At 55.4% G+C, this 27,948-nt stretch overlaps 2 protein-coding genes across 2 annotated transcripts; one reads left to right on the top strand and one right to left on the bottom strand.

Moving 5' to 3' along the window:
* Positions 1 to 32: 32 nt before the first annotated feature.
* TIMM17A (translocase of inner mitochondrial membrane 17A) lies at positions 33 to 10,223 on the bottom strand. The gene is made up of 6 exons (XM_080633016.1): positions 10,175 to 10,223; positions 6,564 to 6,663; positions 5,237 to 5,300; positions 4,237 to 4,365; positions 3,780 to 3,890; positions 33 to 2,167 (listed from the first exon to the last, which is right to left on the bottom strand). Exons 1-6 carry the CDS (start codon positions 10,198 to 10,200, stop codon positions 2,085 to 2,087), a joined length of 513 nt encoding a protein of 170 aa, XP_080489142.1. The 5' UTR covers positions 10,201 to 10,223; the 3' UTR covers positions 33 to 2,084.
* A 3,710-nt stretch (positions 10,224 to 13,933) lies between these two features.
* LMOD1 (leiomodin 1) lies at positions 13,934 to 27,670 on the top strand (the record flags this gene model as incomplete). The annotated part of the gene is made up of 3 exons (XM_080633126.1): positions 13,934 to 14,185; positions 25,593 to 27,125; positions 27,644 to 27,670. The coding sequence occupies 3 exons, from the start codon at positions 13,934 to 13,936 to the stop codon at positions 27,668 to 27,670; spliced, it is 1,812 nt and encodes a 603-aa protein (XP_080489252.1).
* Positions 27,671 to 27,948: the final 278 nt, after the last annotated feature.

Here is a 27,948-nt window from a genome sequence, read left to right as displayed (position 1 = left end):
TGAAAACAGGAAAGTCCTGGGTGTTGCAGTGATGAGAGGGCAGGAAACAGCCCTTCCTGTGGGCACTGGGCCCTGCCTGCTGCTGGGACCGGCAGCGTGAGCAGCAGGGCAGGGAGGGGATCCTACCCCTCTGCGGCGCTCTGGGGAGACCTCCCCTGCAGCCCTGATCCAGCTCTGGGGCAGCAGCACGAGAGGGATGTGGAGCTGTTGGAGCGAGGCCAGAGGAGGCCATGGAGATGCTGCGAGGGCTGGAGCAGCTCTGCTCTGGAGCCAGGCTGAGAGAGCTGGGCTGGGTCAGCCTGGAGAAGAGAAGGCTCCTGAAGGGGAGACCTGAGAGCAGCTCCAGTGCCTAAAGGGGCTACAGGAAACCTGGAGAGGGGCTTGGGACAAGGGCCTGTAGGGACAGGCCAAGGGGAATGGCTTTAATGGGACTCTATGCCCTTCTTCCTGGGATCAGCACAGCAGAAAGGATGCTGCTGGTGAGGGATGAAGGACACCCAAAATCAGAGGCTTCTTGTCATGCAGAAGCTCATGTGAGGGACAGGCCAGTGCATATGGTCATGGGAGGTCTGAGGGTAAGAGCCATTGCCCTACAGTTCCCCTCCAGTGCAGCCCTAAGAGAGCTCCATGGCATGAGAGCAGGAGCTGTGGGATCTGAACACTGACCCTGCACACAGAGGCAACCACATGGCAACTGACACAGGGATGGACACATGGGGGATGCTCTAGAGCTGATGGGGCAGGGTGTAATCCTCTCTGAGACTCACAGTGGGGTCTCAGCTGCAGCCAGGAGCGCTGCCCAAGTGACACAGAGCAGGAAAACTGCCTTTAGGAGCCAGGTCAGTGGCAAAGCCAAGACAGCCACAGACTGTGTAAGGCTTTGGGAGGTTACACACCACCAGCAGCTCTATGAACCTGGAAGGTACCAGAGACTCAACTGCTGGGAACCCTGGAGCGGTTTTAGGATGGTCATGGGGTTGGGAACAGGAAACCGTCCCTTTTCCAGGATGGTGGACACAGGAGAGGGGCAGGATTTGCACTTACACATTGTATAATCCCAATTCAGCCCTTTGGCAGCCATTACCGTGCTGCTTCTGGGTTACCTCCACCCTCTCTTCCTACTACAAGGGCCTGATTTGGGTTCCCTGGCAAAGGTCAAGCTCCCTGCAGGGCAGAGGAAAAGCCACAAAGCTGCTCAGGTGCCATGACCCAGGTCTTTTGGAGCACAGCTACTCCAGCAAGGACAGCACGAACAGCAAACCCCACCGGGTCTCATTTGGTACCTGCTGGCACAGGGAACGTGCCTCCAAACTGGAAAGCAGATGGTTTAACTGTGCTCAGGACTGGGTCTGAGGGTACCCAGGGCAGCTCTGGCCCCACAGCCCTGCATGTGTTCTGAGCAGGGCTCACTGCACGGTCCTGGGAGGCCCCAGGAAGCAGCAGCACAGGAGCAGGATTAGTTTGCTGCCACCTCCTGCTAACAGAGGCTCAGAGCCTCAGGGTTTAGAGGGAGGCAGATCCACAAAAGGCAGATTCGGCTTCAGCTGCAGAGCTGGGGCTGGGAGCAGTGTGGAAAACACAGAACAGCACCGGAATATGTGTTGCTGGAAGGAATTTTCACTAGCTTGCGCATTCTCCTGCTAATACTCACTTTAGGAATCGAAAACTGGGTGTAGATAAAACTCTTTTCCTTAAGCTGATAAACGGGTGGCGACCTAAATCCAGTGGGGAAGAGGCTCAATTCCAGCTGTGCTCAACGCGGGTGCTCAGAGCCACATCCCAGGGAAAACTCCAGAGGCTTCCACTGCAGTCTGTGTCCAAAGGATGACAAGACTCCACTTGGTCCTTGTCTGAACCCTCCGTGTATTCTACCAGACACTCATTAACATGACAGCAATGGAACCTATCACGAATAAATAGACCTGTCCTCTTCTACAAGTTCTCCTGCGTGGCTCGACACCAAGAAGTGCTGAAGGTCCTCTTGGCATGGTTTGTGTCAGATTAACCACTGGTGGGAAGACGTAGCACAGCTGGGGCTGCCAGTGCTGGAAGTGAGAGCCGAGGAGAACCGGAGCTGAGGAGGATCACTGGTACTGCCTGTAGTCGCCAAAGGGAGAGGGAGAGGGGGCGGGCGGCAGCTGGGAGGGATCGTCTGAGAACTGGGGGCCTGTGACAAGGCAAGAGGGGAAAAGGCAAAGAGTTAATAGCAAAGCCAGGAGAAACTCCCCCCTCACAGCTGGGAGCGCCTTCACAGTGGCTGTGTCCAGAAACATCTCTTTGCAGACTGATGGAGCCAATAACATTTGGGTTTGTTTTCATTTGAACTGCTTTGTGCATCTGACAGATTGAGAGAGCTGGGCTTGGTCACCTGGAGGAGAAGAGTTCTGAGGAGAGGGCTCCAGGGAGACCTTAGAATAGCTCCAGTGCCTAAAGGGGCTGCAGGAAACCTGGAGAGGATCTTTGGACAAGGGCCTGTAGGGACAGGCCAAGGGGAATGGCTTTAACCTGCCAGAGGGGAGACTGAGATGAGCTCTTAGGCAGAAGCTCTTCCCTGGGAGGGTGCTGAGGCGCTGGCCCAGGGTGCCCAGAGAAGCTGTGGCTGCCCCATCCCTGGCAGTGTTCAAGGCCAGGTTGGACATGGGCTTGGAGCAAGCTGCTCTAGTGGAAGGTGTCCCTGCCTGTGGCAGGGGTTGGAGCTGGATGAGCTTTAAGGTCCCTTCCAATACAAACCAGGCTGGGATTCTATGCTTAAGAGCTTCAGGACTGGACTTTTACCTCCTTTACTAAGAGCCCTGTAAAGCAGCTGGAACCCTTTTCCTTGTCACCCTCGAGCTGAACTTCACCATCCACGAAGGCTGAGCCACAGAAACTCGCCTGCCAACAAAGTGAGCCAGAAATGGAACCAATCGCCTGGAGTTGCCTTCCTGAGGCCGCTCACGGCCATGCCGCTGCAGGGAAGCAGTAAGAGGGTTGTGTGCTGGGCTTAGAGATAAGCTGTGCCACCCAGGTGAAAACTCCTGCTCCAGAGCAGATGAACTTCAAAACGTCTTTGCAGTAAGAAAAGAAATTGTTACAGTTTAGACTGAACAAAGGGCAGCAGGGAACAAGCCTGGGCCAGGAAGCCCCTGAGGAATTTGTGGCTTGCTCCTCAGCCTTCCAACACCAGTGGGTTTGGCTGTATTCCTCCCAAAGTAAAGTGGGGGACAGAGGGTGAAGTATTTTACACAGGGAGTATTTACACAAACAGGTTCCACCTCGGCCAACTGAACCCTCAGCTTGTGTTTTCTTCAGCAAAAACAAACAGGGATGTTGGTTTGGAAGCAAGTTACTGAAAAACCACCACTAACTCCTGGGAATCTCTCCTCTGTCTCCATCTGCTGATCTCTATCACCTCCTTTAACCCGGGGTTACCCACACACTTGCTCACAGACCACAGGGACCTGCCAGAACCACTCCTCTGCCCACAGCCTGCTGCTTGCTGCTCCTTCAAACCTGTGTGTCACACAGTGCTGAGTGCAGTACTGCTGCTGCCACCACCCTCAGGCTGTGTGGCTGCACCAGGGACAGGGCAGGGGACATGGGCAGCTGGGCCACCGCTGCTTTCAGCCTCCAGCCACCCAGAGGGAAGGCTCATCCATCCGCCTCCTCCCTGGCTTCCTACAGCCTTCACAACCAGTGCAGTAGATGGACTCTGTGGTCAGAGCAGCGAGTGGCAAGGGTGCGTTGGTAAAGGCTGTGCTACAACAGCTTTGTGAAACCACATCCCGGGGGCTCCTCACCGTTTGCAAACTGTGTGGAGGCAAATCTTGTCAAGAGAATTCCAGCTCCTTCGATTAAAGCCAGGAGAATTCCTCCCATGGCAGCAGATCCCACCATGGCAACGGGGCCGTCTAAAAATCAAAAGCACAAAGCACCACCTTTGAGTCCCCTTTGCACATTTAGCTCTTGTTTCAGTTATTCTCTCTCCTAGGAGCAGACTCAGAAGCAGTCATTTTGCACCCACGAAGCCTCATTGGCATCACCAATAAAAGGATCATGACTGAGCAACTCTCCCCCTCCACGGAAACAAAGGAACTGGATACTTGTTGCTTCCCTGAGCACAGGACAAAAGCCTCCGATTATCTTTCCAGTTCTCTGAGAAAGGAAATTCCCCTTTGGGTATCACAGATGCTTCACTACAGTGATGAGAACATTTATAATACAGAGGTTTTTCAATCCATAGCCTCAATTCCTTACTTCTTGCAGCTAATATGGCTCCAGTCAGGGCTCCGCTGGTGATGGAATTCCAGGGATCCTCCTTCCCCCGCATTCTGACCATACTGCAGTCAATCATGGAGAAGAGGCCTCCCCAGACAGCAAAGCTCCCTGTGAGAAACGACGCAAGAGCCACTTGAGGGAAAGCAGAGAAGCCAACTGAGCTGCAGGCACATTACCAAGAGGTGGCGCAGCACCAGCGCTGGATGTGACACGGAAACACATCCCAGCAAAGAGCCAAACGCAGGGTAAAAGCAACGCTGAGACAAGTTCCCAGCTCACCAGGCAACACACATTACATTACATGTTATTTAAGAGGTCACACATCATAATACACACACAAGAGTTTATACAGGGGATTCCCCGCCTCTGCTGTGCTCAGAGGAGACCCCCCCCTGCAGCCCTGATCCAGCTCTGGGGCAGCAGCACCAGAGGGACGTGGAGCTGTTGGAGCGAGTCCAGAGGAGGCCATGGAGATGCTGCAAGGGCTGGAGCAGCTCTGCTCTGGAGCCAGGCTGAGAGAGCTGGGCTGGGGCAGCCTGGAGAAGAGAAGGCTCCTGAAGGGGAGACCTGAGAGCAGCTCCAGTGCCTAAAGGGGCTGCAGGAAACCTGGAGAGGGGCTTTGGACAAGGGCCTGTAGGGATGGGATGAGGAGAAACAGCTTCCAACTGGAAGAGGGAAGAGTTTGATGAGATATTAGGAAGAAGTTCTTCATCATGAGGCTACTGGAACACTGGCACAAGGTGCCCAGAGAAGCTGTGGCTGCCCCATCCCTGGCAGTGTTCAAGGCCAGGTTGGACACAGGGGCTTGGAGCAAGCTGCTCCAGTGGAAGGTGTCCCTGCCCATGGCAGGGGTTGGAGCTGGATGAGCTTTAAGGTCCCTTCAACCCAAACCAGGCTGGGATTCTGCAGTGATTTAGTCCTCGTCTCAGCAGCCAAGAGAAGCAATTCAGCCTCTAAATTGAGCTTCCCAATCACTCACCTCCCAGCTGTGGAGCTCTTGTTTTAATTGCTGTCAAGCTGCCCCGCAGCCGGTGGTTTACACCCTACAGGAAAAGAGAAACAACAGTTACAATGAGAGCCAAGCTTCACAGCCCATCTGACTGGGTACAGCACAAAGCTGCCACCAGCCCAACCCATTTCCAAGGCAGCTGTGAGCAGGAGCTGATAGAAAACACATTTTCCACACACTTTAGTTGTTATCACAGCCTTTTAAATCCCTGTCAACTACAGAAAGGAATTACAGCACCAGGCTTGAACCACTTTGAGATCAAAGTGTGTTTGAGTGGCCTGCAGGGGTTGAAGAGGACATTTAATGGTCAGCAAGAGAAGCTTGTTTATTTTCGAGGTGCATCATTCCTTTGTTCCTATCTGGTGCTGGGTCACTTGGCACACTTTGCACACCAGTGGAGCCAACAGCAGCATCTGGTGCAGGTAACCACAGGCAGGAGAGTCTGTCCACAGACAACAGGGAAATCCATCAGGAGGAAGAGCACTATGGGCTGTGTTAGAGGAAAACCACACATTGGCATGTCCTGTTTCCATTGGGTCTATTCCAGTACAATCACCTCAACCCTATTTCAGATGCCCACAGAGCAGGAGCACTATGCTCAGCTGGCAGCTGTAGGCTCACTGGTTGTCCCTAATTCAGTCATTCCTGCCGGTCAGATGGAGAACGGAAGCAGCTCTGTTCTGGAGTCAGGCTGAGAGAGCTGGGCTGGTTCAGCCTGCAGAAGAGAAGGTTCCTTAAGGGGAGACCTTAGAGCAGCTCCAGTGCCTAAAGGGGCTGCAGGAAACCTGGAGAGGGGCTTTGGACAAGGGCCTGTAGGGATGGGATGAGGAAAAACAGCTTCCAACTGGAAGAGGGAAAAGTTGGATGAGATATTGGGAAGAAGCTCTTCATTATGAGGGTGGTGGGACAGTGGAATGGGTTGCTCAGAGAAGCTGTGGCTGCCCCATCCCTGGCAGTGTTCAAGGCCAGGTTGGACACAGGGGCTTGGAGCAAGCTGCTCCAGTGGAAGGTGTCCCTGCCCATGGCAGAGGAGTGGAAATGGATGAGCTTTTGGGTCCCTTCCAACCCAAACCAGGCTGGGATTCTGTGAAGATTTAGCCCCTGTACCCAGAAAGATGAAGGACGCATGTGGACCCTGAGCTGTTCCTCAGATCTGGATTAATGACACGTGGGTTTTAAAGCAGCCCCACTCCCAGGGATTTCTCCTCTGTACCTTCAGCTGGGCACATTCCCTGCTGCTGGGCAGAGGAAACGAGCAGGCTGCACTCTGAGCACGCTCTGCAATGACTTGGCTTACCACTGGGGAATTCCTGAAGCCCTTGATAGCCTGGAAGATGCCACCTCCGATGGCTCCCATGGTGAAAGCACCTCCGCAGTCATCCACTATCCTCCAGGGACTAGAGAGAGAAGGATGAAAACACTAAATTACATCATGGGACATAGTGCAAGAAACTGTACTGGAGGCACTGCCCCTGCACTGGGGTGCCAGCCCAGCCTGCCAGCTGCATGGCCTCCCAGCCAACAAGTCATAAATCCCATAGGAAAACAAACTCGACCTTTGCGGAGAGCCCAAGGAGCCACCTCCCTGGAGTGTCAGTGTCAGCTCCAGCTCAGCTCCTCACACAAGGCAAGGAGACACGTTTCCAGCATGGAAACCTGCTGCAGAATTCCAGCCCTGTCCTACTTAGGGAGTGTAAAGAGCTTTACATTGACTGCTCTCTCAGGAAACTGCAGGGGTAAATTCAAGCAGGCTCAGCTCTCAAAGCACCTCCACGGCTCAGGCTCCTCCTGAGCTCTGCTTCGTTAAATGAGAGACTTCAAAGGCATCTTCTGTTCAACTGAAAAGGTTTTTCCTGCTGCATCCTGGCTCTTTGAAGTGCATTCAAACTAAACACAGACCCTGCTGGAGGTTGAAGTGACTCCAACAACACAGAGCATCAAACGGTTCCCGTCGACAAGCAAAAGCTTTGCAACAAAGAGCACGTTGCTGACAGCAAACCCTTTGAACACCAGTAAGACGAGCTTTAATTTGGGGTTCAAACCAAGCACTAGAGCTTTGTAACTCCCCACCACTAACCTGGACTCCAAAACCAGGTGAGCACCAACCTGCTCTTGTCACCACTGCCGGTGACATCAAAATACAAGGTTATTGCGTGGCTTTCATCTTCAATCAAAATCTGACAGCAAAGCCCAGCACTGCGGGGTTTAGGAGGTGGACTGAGCTGAGCTCTTAGGCAGAAGCTCTTCCCTGTGAGGGTGCTGAGGCGCTGGCACAGGGTGCCCAGAGAAGCTGTGGCTGCCCCATCCCTGGCAGTGTTCAAGGCCAGGTTGGACACAGGGGCTTGGAGCAAGCTGCTCCAGTGGAAGGTGTCCCTGCCCGTGGCAGGGGTTGGAGCTGGAGGAGCTTTAAGATCCCTTCCAACCCAAACCACTCTGGGTTGCTGTGACTCTATGCTGGTACCTAATGTAAATCCCCCTCTCTCAGCTTGAAGCCACCCCCCCTTGTCCTGTCACTACCTTTTGTCATGAGATGTCTTTTTTCCTCCTGAGATCAATGTCTCAAACCTGCAGCCCCCAGCACAGCCTCTCCTCACTCCATCACCTACCCCTGAACGTCTCCCTCACAGCAAGCAGAGCATCACCAGCTCTGCAACCCTCCAAAGGAAGGGAAATGCCCTCTTGGCATCAGTCACTTGCTTTGCTTTGGCATCACTTGGTTGCTCTGAAGCACCAGAACCCCACCCCAGTGCCACCAGTGACAGCAGCAGCCCAGCCCCACACTGATTTGGAACACAGGAGGAGGATCACACATTATCCCTTCACACATCCCCCTCCTCCTGTCACTCTGCCTGCACCAGGCTTTCATCTCAGCTCCCCACAAATCCCCTCCAGCTTCAACTCAATTCTTTAGCACCAAATCACATTTTCCTTCCCTTTCCCCTGTTTTTACATTTCTCCCCTCTTTTCTTTTCCTTCACCCTGTTCTTTTAATGATGAGGAAGAGGCTCTAGGCACATTCTGTTGGCAGAGATGCCAAGATGAAAAGCAACCGAAGCCTTTCTTCTCAGGGCTGTTTTGATGATGGTTTGTTCCTCTCCCCACCTCCTGATTGTGATCGGCTCTGTTATGAATAAAAATCTCCTCACAAGCTCCCCTTCATTAACCTGCTGACAGAGCTCTTGGTAAAGGCCTTCTGGAAATCCAAACGGATTATGGAAAGTGGTCTCCCTTTGCCCACAAGGTCAGAGAATCCCAATTGAGCAGTGACTGTTCTTTACAGGAGCTTCATTAATCAGACCCCAATCACACACTTGCCTCTCTTTAACCCTGCTTCAGTGTCAAGCTCATTACCTGCTCCCTCTGGGGTTCTTCCTTTTCCTTTGAAACCCCCTCCAGCACCCTCAGGAGCAGCTTTTCAATGAGGAAACCTCTTTGATACCATCCCAACCATTCCATGTGCATCCCAGAGCTGACACTAAGCACCCACAGTCCCAGCAGCACCAGAGCCCGGTGGGGGAAAGAGTTGGAAGAGAATAAAAGAGATGATTCCATTATTAATCTATCACTTACCTACAAGTTTAATGTCACTGATGTTTCCCTGATTTTAAGGGCAACTTTCACAGGAAGGAAACCACGTGCTTGCTGCTGCATGCAAGGTAAGGTCGGATTCATAGAATCATAGAACCCCAGCCTGGTTTGTGTTGGAAGGGAGCTTAAAGCTCATCCAGCTCCAACCCCTGCCACAGGCAGGGACACCTTCCACTGGAGCAGCTTGCTCCAAGCCCCTGTGTCCAACCTGGCCTTGAACACTGCCAGGGATGGGGCAGCCACAGCTTCTCTGGGCACCCTGGGCCAGCGCCTCAGCACCCTCACAGGGAAGAGCTTCTGCCTAAGAGCTCATCTCAGTCTCCCCTCGGGCAGGTTAAAGCCATTCCCCTTGGCCTGTCCCTACAGGCCCTTGTCCAAAGCCCCTCTCCAGGTTTCCTGCAGCCCCTTTAGGCACTGGAGCTGCTCTAAGGTCTCCCCTTAAGGAGCCTTCTCTTGTCCAGGCTGACCCAGCCCAGCTCTCTCAGCCTGGCCCCACACACATTCCTCTTCCCAGTGGCAGCAGAGATTGCTCAAAGGTGAGGAACGCCGCAGCCAGGGCTCGCCACAACCGGCTCATCCCAGCGGACAGGCCGGGGCTGCCCAAACCTCAGCCCCACTTCATCCACGCGTTACCCCCCTCAGCCCTAAGCCCCTGCCTCCCCTGCGGGCCATGCCCAGCGCACAGCAGCGGCTACAGCCGGTCCTACAGCGGCACCTTCAGCACGGGCACGCGGGAGAGGGCACAGAGAGAGTGGGGCAATGACCACCGTGTGCTGGGGGGTTATGAGAGGGCGGAGCTCACAGCAACCGGTACAGAGCGTTCACCTTGCTCACGGGCCCGCTCTGTGCTATGGGGAGGTGTTGTTATGGGGAGCCCCGCGGCGGTGTGTCAGTGGAGCTGAGGGGCCGCTCCTGAGCTTCCCCTCCCGTTGGGACGGTTTATTACCACACGAAACGCTTTACGTTGCGCCGTTGCTCCAGACACAGCCGAAGAGCGGCCGGGCTCAGCCACACCGCACCGACGGAGGCGGCGTGAAGCCGAGCAGGGGCTGAGCAGCATCCCCGGTGCTTCCCCCCTCAGCAAGGCTCCGCCGGGCCCGGTACTGGCCCGGCTGCAGGGCCCAGGCCGCGGGCCCAGCCGCTGCCTCAGGGGGGCCCCGCCAAGGTCACACACCCGCATTGCACACACAACACATGCCCCCCGCCGGCAGGGAGGCCTCCCCACGTTCCCATCCCGTTATTCCCCGTTCCCGGTTCCCGTTAACCCCGTTGATTCACCCCCACAACCGGGCCCCGCCGGTGCCGCGGGCGCCAACTCACCAGGGCTCACGCGCGTACTCCTCCATCTTGGCAGACCCCGCTGCCTTCCGCCCGCCTTCCCGCCCTCGCGATTGGCTAAGTGCGACCCCCGGCCGGCCAATGGGGACAGAGGGCGGGACTATGCGGCCTGCGCATGCGCGGTGATCATTTGTTACCCCTAACCCCACGCACCCCGTGCTTGGCCCTCACGGTGCGGCCTAGCTCCGAGCAGCGGGACCGGCCCGCCCCGCCCGCGGCTCCGGGGCGGGAAGGAGGCTCTGCATTGGGGCTTGGCCCGAGGGGGTACGTGTCCTGCGGTGAGGAGCAGCTCCGGTGCAGGGAGAAGGCGTTATGGTGGCTCTGTGAGGGCTGATGGTGGTTCATCTTGTTGTGATGCTGAGCGGGGCGCGCTCTGGGCCGGAGCGCTCTGCCCGCCTTAACGTGCTGTGATACCGCGCTCCTCAGGAGCGTCACCGTGCAGGGAGCTCCCAGAGCCCCTCCAGAGCCTAAAGGGTCTCCAGGAAACGCGGAGAGGGGCTTTGGACAAGGGCCTGTAGGGACAGGCCAAGGGGAATGGCTTTAACCTGCCAGAGGGGAGACTGAGATGAGCTCTGAGGCAGAAGCTCTTCCCTGTGAGGGTGCTGAGGCGCTGGCCCGGGGTGCCCAGAGAATCTGTGGCTGCCCCATCCCTGGCAGTGTTCAAGGCCAGGTTGGACACAGGGGCTTGGAGCAAGCTGCTCCAGTGGAAGGTGTCTCTGCCCGTGGCAGGGGTTGGAGCTGGATGAGCTTTAAGGTCCCTTCCAACCCAAACCAGGCTGGGATTCTGTGATTCTACGTCCCAAGAGCTGTTCTGGTACGTTCACCTTTCCTGGAGGAGCAGGGATCTTGCAGTGCTGCAGATCACCAGGAGGTGGTGCTGTGGCTTCTGCTTTGCCTGAGGAGGGGAGTTGGGAAGAGAGGAAAATCCCCCCTTGGAGCAGACCCCTCCGCTCCGGTGTTTCTGTTATCGCTGTGACTGGTCTCACACTGATCCAAACCTTCTTAGCATGGCAATTGCTTGCAGTAGCCTTGTCCTTCCCCTGCTAAGTGGCAAGTTCTGCCTCAGTACCCTCACAGAGAAGAGCTTCTGCCTAGGAGCTCATCTCAATCTCCCCTCTGGCTCTTAAAGCCATTCCCTTTGTTCTGTCGTTTCTTGTCACCTGGTTTATCATGAAACATCTTAGAAGCAAGATCTGTGTTTGACAGTAAATGTGTTTCTGGGGGCCTGCAGCCTCGGAAAGGAAATAAAACAGATTCAAGGAATCCATCCCATTTGCAGTGTCCTGTATCAGCTAATGGGAATAAAGAAAGGAAGAGAGCTGGGGGTTGGAACTGAATGATCTTAGGGTCCTTTCCAAGCCTAACTGTGATTCTCTGATGGTCCTAGGTGGTGTCACAAGAGGTGAGGCACTGAAGAGCATCCCCAGCCCTGCCAGAGCCCATGGACATGTGCCTGGAGAAGCTCAGTGACTCTGCCTCAGCTCCTCATCCCCAGGATGTGGCTCATCCCCTTGCTATGTTTCAGAGGCTGTTGTGCAGCAATCCCTATCAGTGCCTCCAAGGTGCTCGGTTGCTATGGAGATGGAGATCCAGAGAAATCCAGACACTGGCGGAGCGTCCCTGGAGACTGGGAGGTGCTGGGAGCTCCTCTGTGCCACACTTCAGCCCACACTGTGCGGGGCCATGCTGTCCTGGCTGGAATGGCTTCAGAGGGACAGCATCCAAAGGATGGAGCTGGATACAGAGGAAGGCCCAAGGGTCCTCACACATGCCCCCAGTCCCTGTTGCTGGCAGCCCAGAGCTCCTCTGATTCTGGGCTGAAAGCACTGGATTTTCTTTGGGTGCTCTCTTTCTTTCAGCACTGAGACTGTGGAATATGGTGCAGTCAGAGCTCTGTGGATATCCCTGTTCAGAAGGGGGCAAAGCAGCCAAGATAAATGGCAGCAGGAACATCCTCATAGAGTCATGGACTGGTTTGGGCTGGAAGGGGTCTTAAAGCTCATCCAGCTCCAACCCCTGCCATGGGCAGGGACACCTTCCACTAGAGCAGCTTGCTCCAAGCCCCTGTGTCCAACCTGGCCTTGAACACTGCCAGGGATGGGGCAGCCACAGCTTCTCTGGGCACCCTGGGCCAGCGCCTCAGCACCCTCCCAGGGAAGAGCTTCTGCCTAAGAGCTCATCTCAGTCTCCCCTCGGGCAGGTTAAAGCCATTCCCCTTGGCCTGTCCCTACAGGCCCTTGTCCAAAGCCTCTGCTGTAGTAAGGTGCAACACTTAAGACAGTCATGTGGCTTCGTCAGATGAGGAGGGCACCAAATGGACACCAATGTGTTAAATTCACTCTGGTTCCTGTTGCCTTCGTGCTGCTGCAGCCATGGCAGTTTTGGGGTGAGGGAAGGAAAAGAGTGTCCAGGCTGAGAGCAGAAGAAGGTGAAGGGTTGACCATGTACCTCCTAGTCCTCAGTACAAACAAGCACCAAGATGAGGGTCATGATATCAGAGATAGAAGTGATGCAATGTTCAGGGTTATGGTAACTTAACCCCTTGGTAACTAAACCCAACAGTTTCTTCTACAATCTGTAAAGAGTCTCAAGCATGCTGGTGAATCACAGCAAGGTTTGAGCAGGAGCTGGAGAAAAGTGAGATCCTAGAATGCACCAAGAATGTGCATTGCCCATCAGGATGGAGAATGTCTGGGTTGTAGCACCTGGAGCACCCTGTGCCTGTGTTCGGGGCAGGAACTGAGCCAGGAAGATGGGCAGAGAAGAGGATGAGGCTTATTACAGAGCTTATTTTACTGAACAAGACAAAGGTGCCATTTGCTTGGTCTAGCAAAGAGAGAGGCCTGGGAGCAGGCAGTAAGTGTGAGGAGGATGCTAAAGGGTAAAGTTGCAGTGTAACAAACGGGTACAAAATGCTGTGCATGGGGTAAAGCTGCCTTGAAACCTGGAGAGAAGAGTCCACCAGCCTCTGGCCCTCTGGAAGAGCTTTTAGGTGCCAGTAAGCTGCTGTATGGATGAGGCTGATGGAAATTAAGTGCCTCCAAGCAAAGCCCAGGCTTAGGGCACTGCCTGAACCAGCAACAGGAGAGACTCAGGAATTTCCTCTGTGCAGAAGAGGTGCTGACTCTGGGGCTTGGCGGGGGAAAATGGGAATGCTGTGGTGAAGAGCAGGAGCACTGCTCCAGAGGAGAGGGGAGCAGCAGGAGCTCCGATGAAGGGAGCCAGGGATGTGCTGGGGGCAGACTCAGCAGAGTGAGGAGCCGCCCCTGACCTCTCTACCAGCCCTCCAGCACAGATGGCCCCATGGTAGGGATCTGCCTCCCCTCCCCATCCCCAGCTTGCCAGCTTGTGCATTTTTGCCTGTTTTCTCACTAGGTTGGCCTATTGCCTTTAAAAGGCTAAATGCTCCGGACTAAATTTGGTCATGCAGCTCTGCATGGTTCCCTGGAATGTCCTCGGGTTTCAGGCTCCTCTGATAGCACCATTCCCCGCCTCCCACTGGGCTCCATTGGCTTCCCAGCTCCCAAGTCGCCGCTGGATCCTGTTATTGGCCAACTCTTGGACCGAGGGGTGTCCCCTCTTTCTATCCACTATATCCCAAGGCTGCAGGCATTGGGAGTCGCTGGGATTTAACACTTCAGCACCTGCCGCTGCTGAGGAAGCAGTTGGAGCTTCGGCTTCTGGTTTTTCTCCTGCCTTGGGTACCACACAACCGCCACCGTGTCTCGCCAGCGAGCCAAGATGTCCAAAGTGGCCAAATACCGGCGACAAGTCAGTGAAGACCCGGACATCGACAGTTTGTTGTCGACTCTGTCTCCGGAGGAGATGGAAGAGCTGGAAAAGGAGCTGGATGTGGTGGATGCAGATGGCAGCATCCCTCTGGAGCTCCAGCAGGAAAACCCGACGGAGAACAGCGCGCCGAACTGCGACGCGACACTGAACCACTGTGAAAAGGAGACCAGGAAACGTCTTCAGAGGGAGCAGTCGATAGATGTAAGTTGCATCTCACCACGTCGAGCTGCCTCCCGGGGGGGAAATACCTGTGAGCTCCGCTGGGGTGGCATAGGGATGAGGTGGAAAACGGGAATGCTGAGGCAGGCACTCGCTAAAGAGGAGGAGTTGTGGTGTAGGGACCAGAGGAGCGAGGCAGGGACCTGCTCCAGACACTCCGGGAGGGAACAGGGTGTTCCATGCAGTCCTGGGGTTACAGAGCCCAGAGCTGTGCTGGTGCAGGGGGTTTCTCCCTGCGGGGGCCAGCAGTGGTGCAATGACAGTGATCCCCTGGGTTGCCTTGCTTTGTCCTTCTGTATTTTTTCCCTTTGGATATCTCTGGATTCTTAATCCCTTTTATTCTGCCTGTGTGAAAGCTTAAACAGTCTCTGGTTCTGGTGGTATAAAAGAGATTTGCTGCCTTGGAGCTGGGGGAAATCACCCCAAGAACCGGGTTTTACCCCAAGCCGCTTGTTTCATGATTATTCAGTTAAATCCATGCTTTGCTTTTCCTTTGGCTACAGTTACCTCCTTCTCCGCACCTGCAATAGCTTCCTTGGAGCTGGAAAGCTTCGTGCCAGTCCCTCTCCCTGTGCCTTGCCTTAGTGGGAGCCGATCCCATTCCTCCCTAACCCTTGGTAACCTCTGCACTAAGAATATTTGGTATGTGCTTGGTGTGTGGGAGGCCAGGAAGCATTTGGTTTCCCTGGGTTTTCACAGCAGGCTGAGCCACAAGGAGAATCTTCAGCCTTTATCTGTGTATTCACAGGCAGGTTCCATGTCCCAGGCTCAGATGAGACGGGACAAGGCTGAGGGGTACCAGCAGCAGAGGCGGAGCTGAGGGTTATGTGGATACATCCATTAACAGAGTGCTCTGGCTCTGATACCTGACCTGTTCCAGGTCACCCAGCAGTAACCTGGATCTTCCAGCTGAGCACATGGAAGTAGCTCTTTCTGGGTGGTTATAATAGAGTTTATTATAGGAAGGTCTTCTCCTGACCTGAATCTGGGAGAAAAAGGTGAAAACTGCAGCTATAGGAGGAATAAATGAAGGTTTATTTTGGAGGCCTGACCAAGGCGTTAAATAGTCCTGTCCCTCCCTGCCAAGTGCCTTGTGCTGCCCCAGAGCTTTCCTCTGGCTGTGAGGATGAGGCACGCACAGCCTTCACCTTCCCTATGTGGCCATGGGATCACCAGGGTGCATTTCCTCATCTGTGGGCTGCTGGAAAACTTCTCCATGGTAGGGAATTGCGGGTGCTGCAGGACAAATGGGCCTGGGAAGGGAGATGCTGTTATGTGGGACCAGTTACCCCAATGGTGCCGCAGGGCTTTGCACTGGTTTGCAGGGGATCCTGGCTTGCAGGCACTGGAAAAGCTGCTTGCACAGGCAGGAGGATTCTTAGTTCATCATCAGGAGTGATGCTGGTTTGTTTTTAGCCATGGGAAGATGAGGAGTCAACTGGGAATTGGGATAGGGAAGCGTCCAAGATCAGGAGGAAGGGAGGAAATATGTGCGTTGCATTGCAGTGACTGGGTATGGCAGAGCTGCCTTGCTTCTGTTGCAATCCCTGGAGGCCAAGAACAAAATCTCTTCCACCTCTTCCTGCTTGGAATTGTTACGACCTAGGGTTAGCACCTGGCAAATGCCAGCTCACAGCACTGGCAGGTCGGCCCTTGGACCTTTGCTCCACCATGGGGCACGAGGATGGATGGGATGGGTTGGGATGGACTGGATGGGATGGGATCATTGGGTCACAGGAGCCGCCACAGAAGCCATCACAGAAACCAGCCCATGAAGCTGCTGGTTCCCTCCATGCAAAGAAGCCTCAGGCTGGGTTTTGCTGCAGGATGGATGAGAACATGGAGCCATCCGGAGCATCCCAGGCGGCTCCTGAGCTCTCATCACAGCACTGAGGCCTCTGATGAAGCTGTGGCTGCCCCATCCCTGGCAGTGCTCAAGGCCAGGTTGGACACAGGGGCTTGGAGCAAGCTGCTCTAGTGGAAGGTGTCCCTGCCCGTGGCAGGGGTTGGAACTGGATGAGCTTTAAGGTCCCTTCCAACTCAAACCATTCCATGATTCCATGAAATGCATCGAGCAAAACCTTTGCAAGCAAGAAGCAGACATGAGCATGGCAGGGAAGCGCAGGACAAGGGCAAGGAAGGAATGGGATGTCATTCCAACAGGACTGGCCCTCTGAACATCTGGAAGATGTTATCCTGCGTCTGGGATGTCTCTTCAGCAGGGAGGGACAGGAGGTTGGATTCTTGTCCTTGAACTACAGAGAGCACTTAGGTGCATCGCTGCCTTCACACAGGCACTGAGGCTGGGAAGTATTCCAGAGCTCCTGCTGACCCAAGCTGCTGCACTCCTGCTGCCCACTCCTCCTGCCTCCTGTTCCTGCATCTCTCATGGCCCCTCTCTGTGCTGGTGGAACTTGGTCTCTTGTGCAGGAATTTCTCCAGGTGAAGGTATTTGAAAGGGGAAGAGTTGAGTTTCTGCCCATCTCAAAGTTCTTCTTGCAGTCATGGCTTGCGTCCTGGCCCAGCTCCAGGCACCCTCATTCCCTTCTAAATCTTGGGAAGACTGAGTATATTTAGAACTCTTCTAACTGTAGAATAACACATCTTCGTAGTGCTGAAAAGGGCAAAGTTGGGTAACTAGGAAGCAGTTTATAAACAGCCCAAAACAGACGTGAGCTTTGCCCTCCCGCGCCAGGCAGCCAAAGGCATGTCCTGGGGATGCAGTCATTAATTCATCTTCATTAAGCAGTGCTGGTGAAGGCATAACCCGGGCTGTGCGTCCCCAACAGGAGGGCCTGGGCCAGGGCCTCCCTTCCATGTGCCCAACAAGGCCTTCTTGTAGGTCACAGGAGCCAAAGTTAAAGCAATGTTCACAAGGAGATAAATGGAGAGGTGCCCCCAACACAGAAGGGACGTGGAGCTGTTGGAGCGAGGCCAGAGGAGGCCATGGAGATGCTGCGAGGGCTGAAGCAGCTCTGCTCTGGAGCCAGGCTGAGAGAGCTGGGCTTGTGTCTCCTTCTCCAGCACCACCACCTTCCCTGGCAATGGATGGAGCCTCCTTCCCTCAACTTCACCTGCAAGGAGAGGACACTGGGATGTCCCGGTCCCATCTTTGTCCCCGCTCCTGCCTCCCAACAGGACTGCACTGATTTCCTGCTGCTTCAAGCATGGATAGCTGGGAAAATGCAGGGCAATTGCATGTGGGAGCGTCATCCTGCTGATGGAGGGGATTCATTCGAGGGCCCCACAGCCGTTTCTTTTAGCAGGATGCTTGCACATGTGGTGGATGTGCCTTTCCATGTGAGCCCTGGGAAAGCTCTGAATAGGAGCCATTGGGTGCACAGTCCACATGGTCCCTGTATTTGTATCTCCTGAAGGTTGAGCACCCTTCCCCTTCCTCTTGGATGTCCCACTGCCCACACGCACCCCTTCCAGGTCCATGTGTCCTTATCCCTGCAGGCTGCTTTGCCCAGCCCAGAGCTCCTGCGGATGTCCCTGGGATCTGTGGTGTTGATGGATACAGCTGCGTGCTGGGACAGAGCTCCTCATGGCCAGGTTTGGTGCCAAGGGAAAAGCAGTGACCTTGGAGGGAGTTTACTGAATCCAGATGCATCATGCCTGAAGGATGCTGGTACCAGAGGGCAGCTGGTCCTGTTGCCACGGATGAGGATTACAGAACTCCTTGGGAAGGTCTTGGAAGTCCTGCTTTCCTTCCTCACTCACTGGGTGGTGGGGGATAGGCTCAGGGCTTAGATCTAAGGGTTCTTCCCTTAGTGGGTTCTTCCCTTAGTAAGTTCTTCCCTGCCCAGGGCAGGGGGTTGGAACTGGATGAGCTTTTAAGCTCCCTTCCAACCCAACCCATTCCATGACTCTGAGAAGCGGAGCTCCCTCCCAGCGAGCTCTCCACCACCACGGCAGACCAAGTTGGTCTTTAAATGCCTCGTTAATGCTCAGAACTCGTCATCTTTTGATGAAAATACCTGGAGGGAAACCAAGCTCCATCCTGAAATAACTGGTACAGACTGGAGGGAAATGGCAAACAGGGCAAGAAGGGCTTGTATCAGTCTTGAAGCATCTCAGCAGGCTGTGACTAACCCGTGTGTATTTAAACTCTGCTCTTCTGTTTATCAGTCACTTCTGTCGGGATGCCAGGACTGCTCCTTCCTTCTTCCAAGAGGCTTCTGCAATTCCCACCTCTTGCCTCTCTTTTACCCATGTCCTGGGCAGGTCTCCAGCACTTGCCCTCCTAAGAACATGCTGTTGTTCTGCGCAGCTCCTGGCCTCCACAAGAGGTGTAAGGGGTGGGTACCACTGAGCATCCTTGCTCCCGGTGTCTCTCCAGTAGCTCCTGGCTCACGCTGGGGTGGGCAGGGAATGAAGGTGTGGGTGCTCCCACCAACACACGGAGTGGGAATGGAACTGGTGGCGGATGATGGCCAGGGGTCATGGAACCACAGAGTGGTTTGGGTTGGAAGGGGCCTTAAAGCTCCTCCAGTTCCAAACACCTTCCACTAGGGCGGATTGCTCCATGCCCCATATCCAACCTGGCAAGCGAGGTGGCAACACAGCCAGGTCTGAGCTGCGTTCCTGAAGGAACCTTGCGGCCAGGTCCTTGGGAAGCAGTGACAGGAGCCTTGTTTTGCTGTGAGCGGGGTGAGTGGCAGCACAAAGTGTTCCCAGCGCCTTCTAGGTCCCATTGAAGGCACGTTCCCTGTCTGGGACATGCATGGTCCATCTAAGGGCACGGGCAGGGAAAAAAGCTCAATTCCAAGTCAGCTTGCAAGAAAGCAGCCAAGAGGAAAAAGCTGAGTTGTGTATTTCCATCAAGCACAACTGGGATGCAGCTACATCCATGGCAGTGCCTGGAGTGTTCGGCTTATATGGGCCGAGCTGCCCAGGAGGTTCCTTATCTGCTTCTGTTGAGCTGATAAATAGACATAGCGAGGAGGAAAAGAGCTGGATCCTTTAGATAACTGCTTTCCTTCGCAGCGTTAGGATATCATCTGTGCGCTAAAACAGTGCTGGTGACTCAGCTCCCAGCGGGACGCTGGGATTAACTGGTCGTGTCACTCAAGCCCACCCTTCGCCATGTGGGAATCGCACTGGGATGGAGCAAGAGGAGCTCGCTCTGCAGGGGAGGAGGTATCAGGGTGCTTGTTGTGAAGTCGTGCCATGGATAGTGGCAACAGTGATGGCCACCCACGCCATGAGGTGACCTGAGTCCTTCCCTCTGCCCAGAGCATGGAGCAAATAAGGTTGGAAAAATGCGGAAACAAGAGCTGAAGACGTTACAGCTTGGATCACAGAGGTGTTCTGGTGCCTGAAGCCTGATGTTGGGTTGAGTAACCCAAGGCTGTGGCACAGCAGGGACGTGGAGCTGTTGGAGCGAGGCCAGAGGAGGCCATGGAGATGCTGCGAGGGCTGGAGCAGCTCTGCTCTGGAGCCAGGCTGAGAGAGCTGGGCTGGGTCAGCCTGGACAAGAGAAGGCTCCTGAAGGGGAGACCTGAGAGCAGCTCCAGTGCCTAAAGGGGCTGCAGGAAACCTGGAGAGGGGCTTGGGACAAGGGCCTGTAGGGACAGGCCAAGGGGAATGGCTTTAACCTGCCAGAGGGGAGACTGAGATGAGCTCTTAGGCAGGAGCTCTTCCCTGGGAGGGTGCTGAGGCGCTGGCACAGGGTGCCCAGAGAAGCTGTGGCTGCCCCATCCCTGGCAGTGCTCAAGGCCAGGTTGGACATGGGCTTGGAGCAAGCTGCTCTAGTGGAAGGGGTCCCTGCCCGTGACAGGGGATGGAGCTGGAGGAGCTTTAAGGTCCCTTCCAACACAAACCAGGCTGGGTCTCTGTGACATTTGGGTCTGGATGTACACCGAGGCCTCAGTTCTGCCTCTCACAGGGGACCCAGCACCCGCAGAGCCACGTGAGCTGCCCGCAGCACAGGAGCTGCACTGTGCTTCATTTCAGGGAAGATCTCCGGTTTCTGAGCAGCAGAGATGAGGACTCCTGGCGTGTTCTGCTTTATCTCATTACCTGCTGGGTTCTGGGCCACGGCTCCCACGTGGTGCAGGAGCCCCAGAGCCTTCTGAAGGGCTTTGACCAGCAAACCAGCTCAGATGTGGGGAACCCCTGGGCTTGGGGCTCAGCTCACCTGCAGCAAAGACCTTGATTCATCTTCCCACACCACGTCGCCAGTGATGCTATGAGGTGTCTGTGATGCTCCCATGGGCTGGACAATGGGACCCATAGGAGATGTGCATTAGCAAAAGGCCTGGAGCTGCTTTCCATGTAGTCTCAGGGAGCTCAAGTCTGACTTCTCCAGCATCCCATGATGCAGAGGATGGGAGAGGGGACTGAAGACTCACCAGGGGTGAATTGCAGTTCTGCTGCTCCTAAGAATCTGAGCAATGCTCTGCATGGGCTGCCCTCAGGAGATGCCCTGGGCAGAACTCCAGCCTGGAGGTGGCCATGGTGGGAATCACTGCCCTTTGCAACCTCTTCTGCACAGGAGGAGATCCGGGACAAGGTCTCCTCCTGGGAATATCCAGGTCAGCCATGGCAGTGCCAGGAGAAGGGGCTGGGAATGAAATGAATAGAAGGAAAAAACCCCGAATTCTAACCCCAGGTTTTGTTAGAGAGGCAAAAGTTTCCATGTGCAGCGGATCCATCGGCTTTATGGGCTGTCGGGAAAAGGGCTGCTCGCCCCTGTGGCAGGGCTGGAGCTCTTGTAGGCAAGGAAACCCAGTTGAAATGTTTGGTATCAGCCTTAATTCAGCAAAGCAAGACCCAGGTGAGGGCCAGAAGTTGGCCAGGCCCTGGAGGACCCCTCTGCATCGCTGGAGGAGGTTGTTTTCCAAACCCCTGGCCTGGGAAGTGCCAAGAGCCTGGGATATTTGGGGGTCAGAAAGGTCTGAGCAGAGGGAAGGGGAATTCCTGAGTTCCTCCTTTAAAGAGCAGGGCAAGAGCTGAGGCAGGACAGGGTGAGGAGCTGTTTACATCCCTCTGGGCTTCAGCACATAGAGCATGGCCAGGAGGTCATGGGAGGTCTGCATGTCCCAGTGATGGAAGCCAAGAGCCTTCCCTCCTTTGCTTCATGCCAACAGGACCCGAACATGCCAAGAAACTCTTTGCTGCCTGGGAATGGTCCTAGCATGGAGCTCATGGAGCCCTGTGGGGTGGGCAGGGGAGCGAGCAGGGTGCCTCAGGGCCAGCAGAAGCCTCATGGACACAGCGTTTATGCCAGGAATGTCCTTGGCTCTGAGTTGGCCCTGAATTACCCCAAACTGGCCAAGGAATGGAGGGAAGGAGCAGCTTGGCTCCAGCAGCTCTCTCACAGGGTAATGGCCACAGGTACCCAAACATCCCTATCCCTTCTCCATGCGGTGGGGCATCCCCAGGGGACATCCCTGGCCCTGGGAGCTCTCACATGGCTTGTGCCCAGCCTCCTCAGCCCCTTCACCCGTGGTCACAGCGGGGGCTGGTGGGATGCTGGTGCCTCACTCTCAGCGTCCAGTTGGGAGCTGGGCAGCTTGAAGGGGACACTGGGGCTCCTTTAGAGCAAAGGATGCAGAGGATGATGCAGGTCCCACGGTTGGAGTCTCGTGGTGGCTCTGGAGACCTTTTCAGGATGTGTAGGACACACTGCACCCCCTCAGGCACTGGTACCGGCTTGGTTTGTACTTATAGATCCATAATTATGCCTAAACCCCCTACTTCAACAGCCAAACCCAGCTTCCTCCCCTTGCCAGGCTGCTCTGGGGCACAGGTTCTGCTGTCTGAGGTCCCCCGTTGTTCCTGAGACTGTCCCACCTCCGAAAGCCCTTCCATTACTCAGCATCCGTGTGGGACCAGTGGAGCTTTGCTGGTGGGTACCCATTGCCTAAGCCAGGCCCTGCCGAGAGAGAAGCTGGAAAACATCCTGTTGGCTGCAGGAGGACTTCATTATCCCAGCAGAGGCTGGGAGGAAAGGGCAGTGGCTTGGCCTGGCCTTTATCCTGCAGCTCTGGAGGGATTCTGGTTGCTTTGCAAGGAGAAGAGCTCTCAGTGAAGAGTCTCTGCTGGTGGCAAAGCCAGAACGGCTCTGATGGTGCAGATGCTGGAGAGGAGAGAGGCAGGAGAAGGCTCATGGGCTCGGCTGGGCTGCAGTGCACATTGAAATCATTCCTGGATTGAGCAAGTTCAGGCTTTACCCTGCTAGAGGAGAGACTGAGCTGAGCTCTTAGGCAGAAGCTCTTCCCTGTGAGGGTGCTGAGGCGCTGGCCCAGGGTGCCCAGAGAAGCTGTGGCTGCCCCATCCCTGGCAGTGTTCAAGGCCAGGTTGGACACAGGGGCTTGGAGCAAGCTGCTCCAGTGGAAGGTGTCCCTGCCTGTGGCAGGGGTTGGAGCTGGAGGAGCTTTAGGGTCCCTTCCAACCCAATTCCATGATTCCTATCAGCTGAGGTGTCCCAGGCAGCATCAACTCCCCAGGGCTCCCATCCTCACGTCTTGTTCTGTAGCTGGGCTGAGCACGAGGCCACTGTGGTGGGGCAGCACGTTCAGCCCGGTCATCTGGGCCATGAGGGACAATTCCCAGGCCATACCTCTGAAAGTAGCTGGTGAAGGCTGCCCCTTCCCGAGGAAACCATTGCCTGTACAAATGCATTTCCATCTGTTCCCTACCTGCCAGGGACTGACACAACAGCAGCAGCCAGGCCACAACGTGCCCCTTCCCTCCAGCTTGGGTGCAGGTCCCACATCTTTCCCTCTCCTCTCCTGCATGTTCCCTTTTCACTTAGAAGTGGAAAGGGAACAGTGTGACCTGCTCTCATGCACCGTGCTGAGCAACCAGATCCATCCCTCTCCCCTAAACAGCTCTTTTCTACCCCAAAATGAGCTGGTGGACCTTTCAGAGCGAGAACCTCTCTCCCACCATCACATCCCCACCACCCACAGCAAATCTCAGCATCCCCTCTGCTCTGCTCTGCTCCCACCCATCCCTGCCTGCTCCATCCCCTGCCCCATGCGTTGCTCAGCGTCGGGAGCTCAGATTCCAGGCAAGAAGTTCCCAGTCTCCTTTGCCTTTTAAGGAAGCATCGGAGTGGGTTTGAGGGTTACAAATGCTAACAAGCGATGGCAACGCTCATTTTAGTCTATTTAGAGGAAGAGGGAAGGCATTTGAGTCCATCAAAACACGGGTGATTAATCAGGCAAGGACCAGGCTGTTTGCATTAGGCTTATTTTTAAAGGTCTGACACGCTGTGTAAAAATATTCCCTAATAACTGCGCTGGCAGCAGAGGGAATGGCACGGGAAGGGGGGGAAGTATCCATGGTAAATCTGCCAGCAGAGCTCCGGATGGCAGTGGAGAGGCTGCAGGGCTGGTGTCTGCGGGTGGAGAAGGTGCACTGGGGGCTGAAGGGTCAGCCAGGGCTTCAAGACCCAGGGGAAGGTGCATCCCTCCCTCCTCCCCTGCATCTTCTTGCTGTGCAGCCGAGCTCCAGGAGCTGGAGCAATGTCCTGCTTCGTTCCCAGCCCCGAGGTGAGGACGCCTGCACCATCACCAGTATCACCGCAGGGATGCTGGTCCTGCAGTGGGGATGGGTGGTGGCACACAGCGAGTGTGCAAAGGCAGGAGGGGATGAAGGCGTGTTCTCCCCGGCACACACATGGCCCCACAGATGCGATCCCCTTTTTGATGGGATCCTTCCAACGCATCCCTAATTTGCTGGATGCACATGATCCTGCAAGCGCTGCCCATGGTGGCACGAATGCCCGTGGCACATCCATTGCCTTCTCTTTTTCCTCTGCTCAGGGCACAGCCAGCTCCTCTTCCCCAAGTCCTTTTCCACATCCCATTCCCTAGCTCCAGTCCCCAAATTCCCCACACCTGCCCCACACCGCGGCACCTCCAATGTGGCAACACATCCGTGGATGGAGCCTCAATGAGCAGAGCATTAAGGATGTGATCACAAGACATTCCCAGCAGCTTTGCTAGGCAGGGATTTGCTCTGCATCCTTTTTTCCTCTGCTTTCATCTTGTTTGGAGAAATCCATTGCCCCCTCTGAGCATGGGAGATGTTCAGGCCCTTCCCTCCAGGGTTTTAATCCCTTTCTCCAAGATGTGCTCATTCCTGGCCAAAGCCTCTGCTCTGCTTGGTCTTGGATGGGCCCAGGATGCTTAGGGGAAACTGAGGGCTCTCTGCTGTCAAGTTGTGGGCGCTCAGGCTGGGGAGGAGAAGGCTTTTAGGGGCAGTTGGTGTGGAGCTGCTGCTGCTGGCTCTGACTCAAAGCATGCTCAGCCTTTCATGTCGACCAAGACCATGGGGGCAACTGTCTCCTCTTGCAGGAGGCTGCAAGGAGCCTCCAACCTGGGACATCCAGGGATAATCCTGGGACACCTGAGGGTGGTGAAGCACCCAGAGAAGCTGTGGCTGCCCCATCCCTGGCAGTGTTCAAGGCCAGGTTGGACACAGGGGCTTGGAGCAAGCTGCTCCAGTGAAAGGTGTCCCTGCCTGTGGATGAGCTTTAAGGTCCCTTCCACACAACCCATTCCTTGATTCCATGATTCTATGATCCCCAAAGACCTTAGAAAGGCACATCTGGGAGCCCCATCCCTGGTCCTTGGGGTCTGCAGCAGTGAGGGGTTGTGTGGACATGAACCGGCTCTGGCATCTCCTTTTGTGTCGCCTGTTTGAGTCTCTGCAGAGAAGCCAAGAAACCTCTTGACTAAATAAAGCGCTGAGCTCTGTCCTCCCCGATGGCATCTGATTGTGCGCCAGGTACAAACAGTCCCACTCACGCCAGGCCAGTTCTTTCCACAAGGAAACAGTCCCTGAGGACCAGCAGTGCCAGCACAGGCACCACGGGGACCTGCACTGCTGGGGCAGGCTCTGCGGCCAGGGCAGCCCTGCCTGCAGCCCTGTCTCTGTAGGAAAACCAAGAGGCTGAGGGCATCCAGCTGCTGCTGTTCTGCAAACAAAGCTCTTGATGGGATGGGGCTTGGAGCAAGCTGCTCTAGTGGAAGGGGTCCTTCCCTGTGGCAGGGGTTGGAACTGGATGAGCTTTAAGGTCCCTTCAACTGAAACCAGGCTGGAATTCTGTGGTTGTATGATTTGGTCCCTCACCCTCCTGAGGATTCACAGAACAAAGCTAGCACCGTGCTGCTCCATGGCATCTCCTTGCTGCTCCTAGTGACCCTTCCTGATGCTCTCCCCAGGTTTCTATCACAAATGCCTGTTAGAGCAGCTCATCCCTCATAGACACAGTCTGTGTCCTGCATCCCCCTGCACATCCCCCTGGCTCCAGTGCTGTGGTTGCTCCTGTGGGACAGAGGTGCAGGGTTGGTGATGATGAGCTTGGGGTGGTGAGGCTGGAGGTCAGAGGTTCTGTCCCTGTAACACCTTGGTGGTTTTCTCTTGTTAGGAAACCAGATTGAGTGAGAAGAACAAGGGAGCCAAGAATGAAGAAGAGAAGGGAAAGGAAACTCCTTCCAAAGAGCTGGCCTGGAAACGAGACACAAAGGTGGGGAAAGACTCTAAAAAGGAAGAAAGTGGTCAAAAACCAGACCCCAAAGCTAAAGCTGAAGCTGAGACTAAGACCAAAGAGGAGAAGACTATCAATGATAAAGTCCAGGCCATGGAGAAAAAGAAGGTGGGGAAGGACAAAAAGGAAGAAGAGAAGGGTTCAGTGTTGAAGAAGGACGCGGCGAAGGACACAAAGGAGGAAGAGAAAGTCTCAGCATCGAAGGAGGATGCGGGGAAGAATAAAAAGGAGGAAGCGAAGGGCTCAGCAACAAAGAAGGAGATGGAGAAGGGCAAAAAGGAAGAAGAAAAGGCTTCAACACTGAAGAGCACAGGGAAGGAAAAGAAGGAGGAAGAGAAGGGTTCCGGAGCAAAGAAACAGGCAGGAAAAGACACGGAAGGAGAAGATAAGAAAGAAAAAGATAAAAAAGAAGAGGAAAAAAGTTCAGCTTTGAAGAAATCCAAGGAGGACGAGAAGGAGAAACCGCAGCCAGAGGCAGGGAAGGCAGCAGAGGAGAAAGCAGCCAAGGCAGCAGCCGAGGGCAGCGCCTCCAAGCCCCCTGCCAGCAGCAGCTCCTCGGATCAGGGCAAGGACGATGAAGCCTCCAGCATTTTCGATGAGCTCATTGAGAAGGTGAAGAACAACGACGCTGAGGTGACCGAGGTGAACGTCAACAACTCGGATTGCATCAACAACGAGACCCTGGTGCGCTTCACCGAGGCGCTGGAGTTCAACACCGTGGTCAAGCTCTTTGCCTTGGCCAACACCCGCGCCGACGACCACGTGGCCTTTGCCATCGCCATCATGCTCAAGTCCAACAAGGTGTTGACCAGCATCAACCTGGACTCCAACCACATCACGGGTAAGGGCATCCTGGCCATTTTCCGGGCGCTGCTACAGAACAACACGCTGACGGAGCTGCGCTTCCACAACCAGCGACACATCTGCGGCGGCAAGACGGAGATGGAGATCGCCAAGCTCCTGAAGGAGAACACCACGCTCCTGAAGCTGGGCTACCACTTCGAGCTGGCCGGACCGCGCATGACGGTCACCAACCTGCTGAGCCGAAACATGGACAAACAGAGGCAGAAACGCCTCCAGGAGCAGAAATTAGCCCAGGAGCGTGGCGAGAAGAAAGACCTCCTGGAGGTGCCCAAGCCTGGGGCTCTGCCCAAGGGGTCCCCCAAGCCATCCCCGCAGCCATCCCCCAAGGCCTCCCCCAAAAGCTCTTCCAAGAAAGGGGGGGCACCCGCTGCGCCTCCACCACCTCCTCCTCCGCTTGCCCCACCACTGATCAATGAGAACCTGAGGAACTCGCTCTCGCCGGCCACGCAGAGGAAGTTGGGAGACCGGGCACTGCCGGTGCAGGAGAAGAACTCACGGGACCAGCTTCTGGCTGCCATCCGCTCCAGCAACCTCAAACAGCTCAGAAAGGCAAGTGCAGGGCCACGGAGGGATCCACCTGTGGGGTTGGTCCAGACTTGGGTGGTGGAGAGGTGAGGGATGTCCTTCTCTGGTGTGAGTATGGAGCGTCCGTGGTCCTAACCCCTGCGCAGAGCACACGGCAGGGGTGGATCCATCCTTCTGCCCCATCCCTTGCAGAGCAGATGGGGTCAGCAGGTCCATCCCTTGGCAGAGCATCCAACAGATCCATCCCTTGGCAGAGCATCCAATGGGGACAGGCCCATCCCTTGGGAGAGGATCCAGCACAGGCCAGGTCCATCCCTTGGGGGAGGATCCAACAGGGTCAGGTCCATCCCTTGGCAGAGCCCCTGGGCTGTGGCAGATCCACCTCATTCCAACAGTGAGGTTGGGCTCCAGGGTTTGTGACGCATGGAAGAAGCCAGCTTTAACTTGGGGGATGGAAATCCAGAATGCAAACAAGGGTCCCCCAAGCCATTCCAGCATCCTCTCCCAGTACTCCCTCAGTAACAGAGTGTCTTCTCCGGCAGGTGGAGGTGCCGAAGCTGCTGCAGTAGGGACAGGATGGCATTCCCCCCGCAGCCCGGCGTGCCCAGGACACTCACCTTTCCCGGGACTGTTTCCATGACAAACCCTTTGGGACCCTGCAGTGACCAAGCCAAGGAGCAGCGTTCCCTCTGGGATGGACACGGAAGGGCCACCGTGGCCGACGGATGTGGCGCGGGAGGAAGACCTTCTATTTATTGTCCTTACGGTTGTGAAGCCTTCAAGCTCTTCCCTTTGGCAGCACCGTGTCCCGCTCCGTGCCGGGGACACAGGAGGGATCTGCAGGGCT

Source organism: Psittacula echo (assembly GCF_963264785.1).
Source record: "Psittacula echo genome assembly, chromosome: 22".
Classification (NCBI taxonomy): domain Eukaryota; kingdom Metazoa; phylum Chordata; class Aves; order Psittaciformes; family Psittacidae; genus Psittacula; species Psittacula echo.
The sequence above is the reverse complement of the archived record's forward strand: the minus strand, read 5'-3'. Positions and strand labels throughout refer to the sequence as shown.

Bases quoted from the DNA above. Each gene is read 5' to 3' on its own strand.
- TIMM17A (XM_080633016.1), bottom strand. From the start codon at position 10,200: ATGGAGGAGTACGCGCGTGAGCCCTG. The intron at 4,366-5,236 runs GTGAGTGATTGG...CGTTTCTCACAG, and splicing joins AAGAGCTCCACAGCTGGGAG to GGAGCTTTGCTGTCTGGGGA. The intron at 3,891-4,236 runs GTAAGGAATTGA...TTTGATTTTTAG, and splicing joins AGCCATATTAGCTGCAAGAA to ACGGCCCCGTTGCCATGGTG.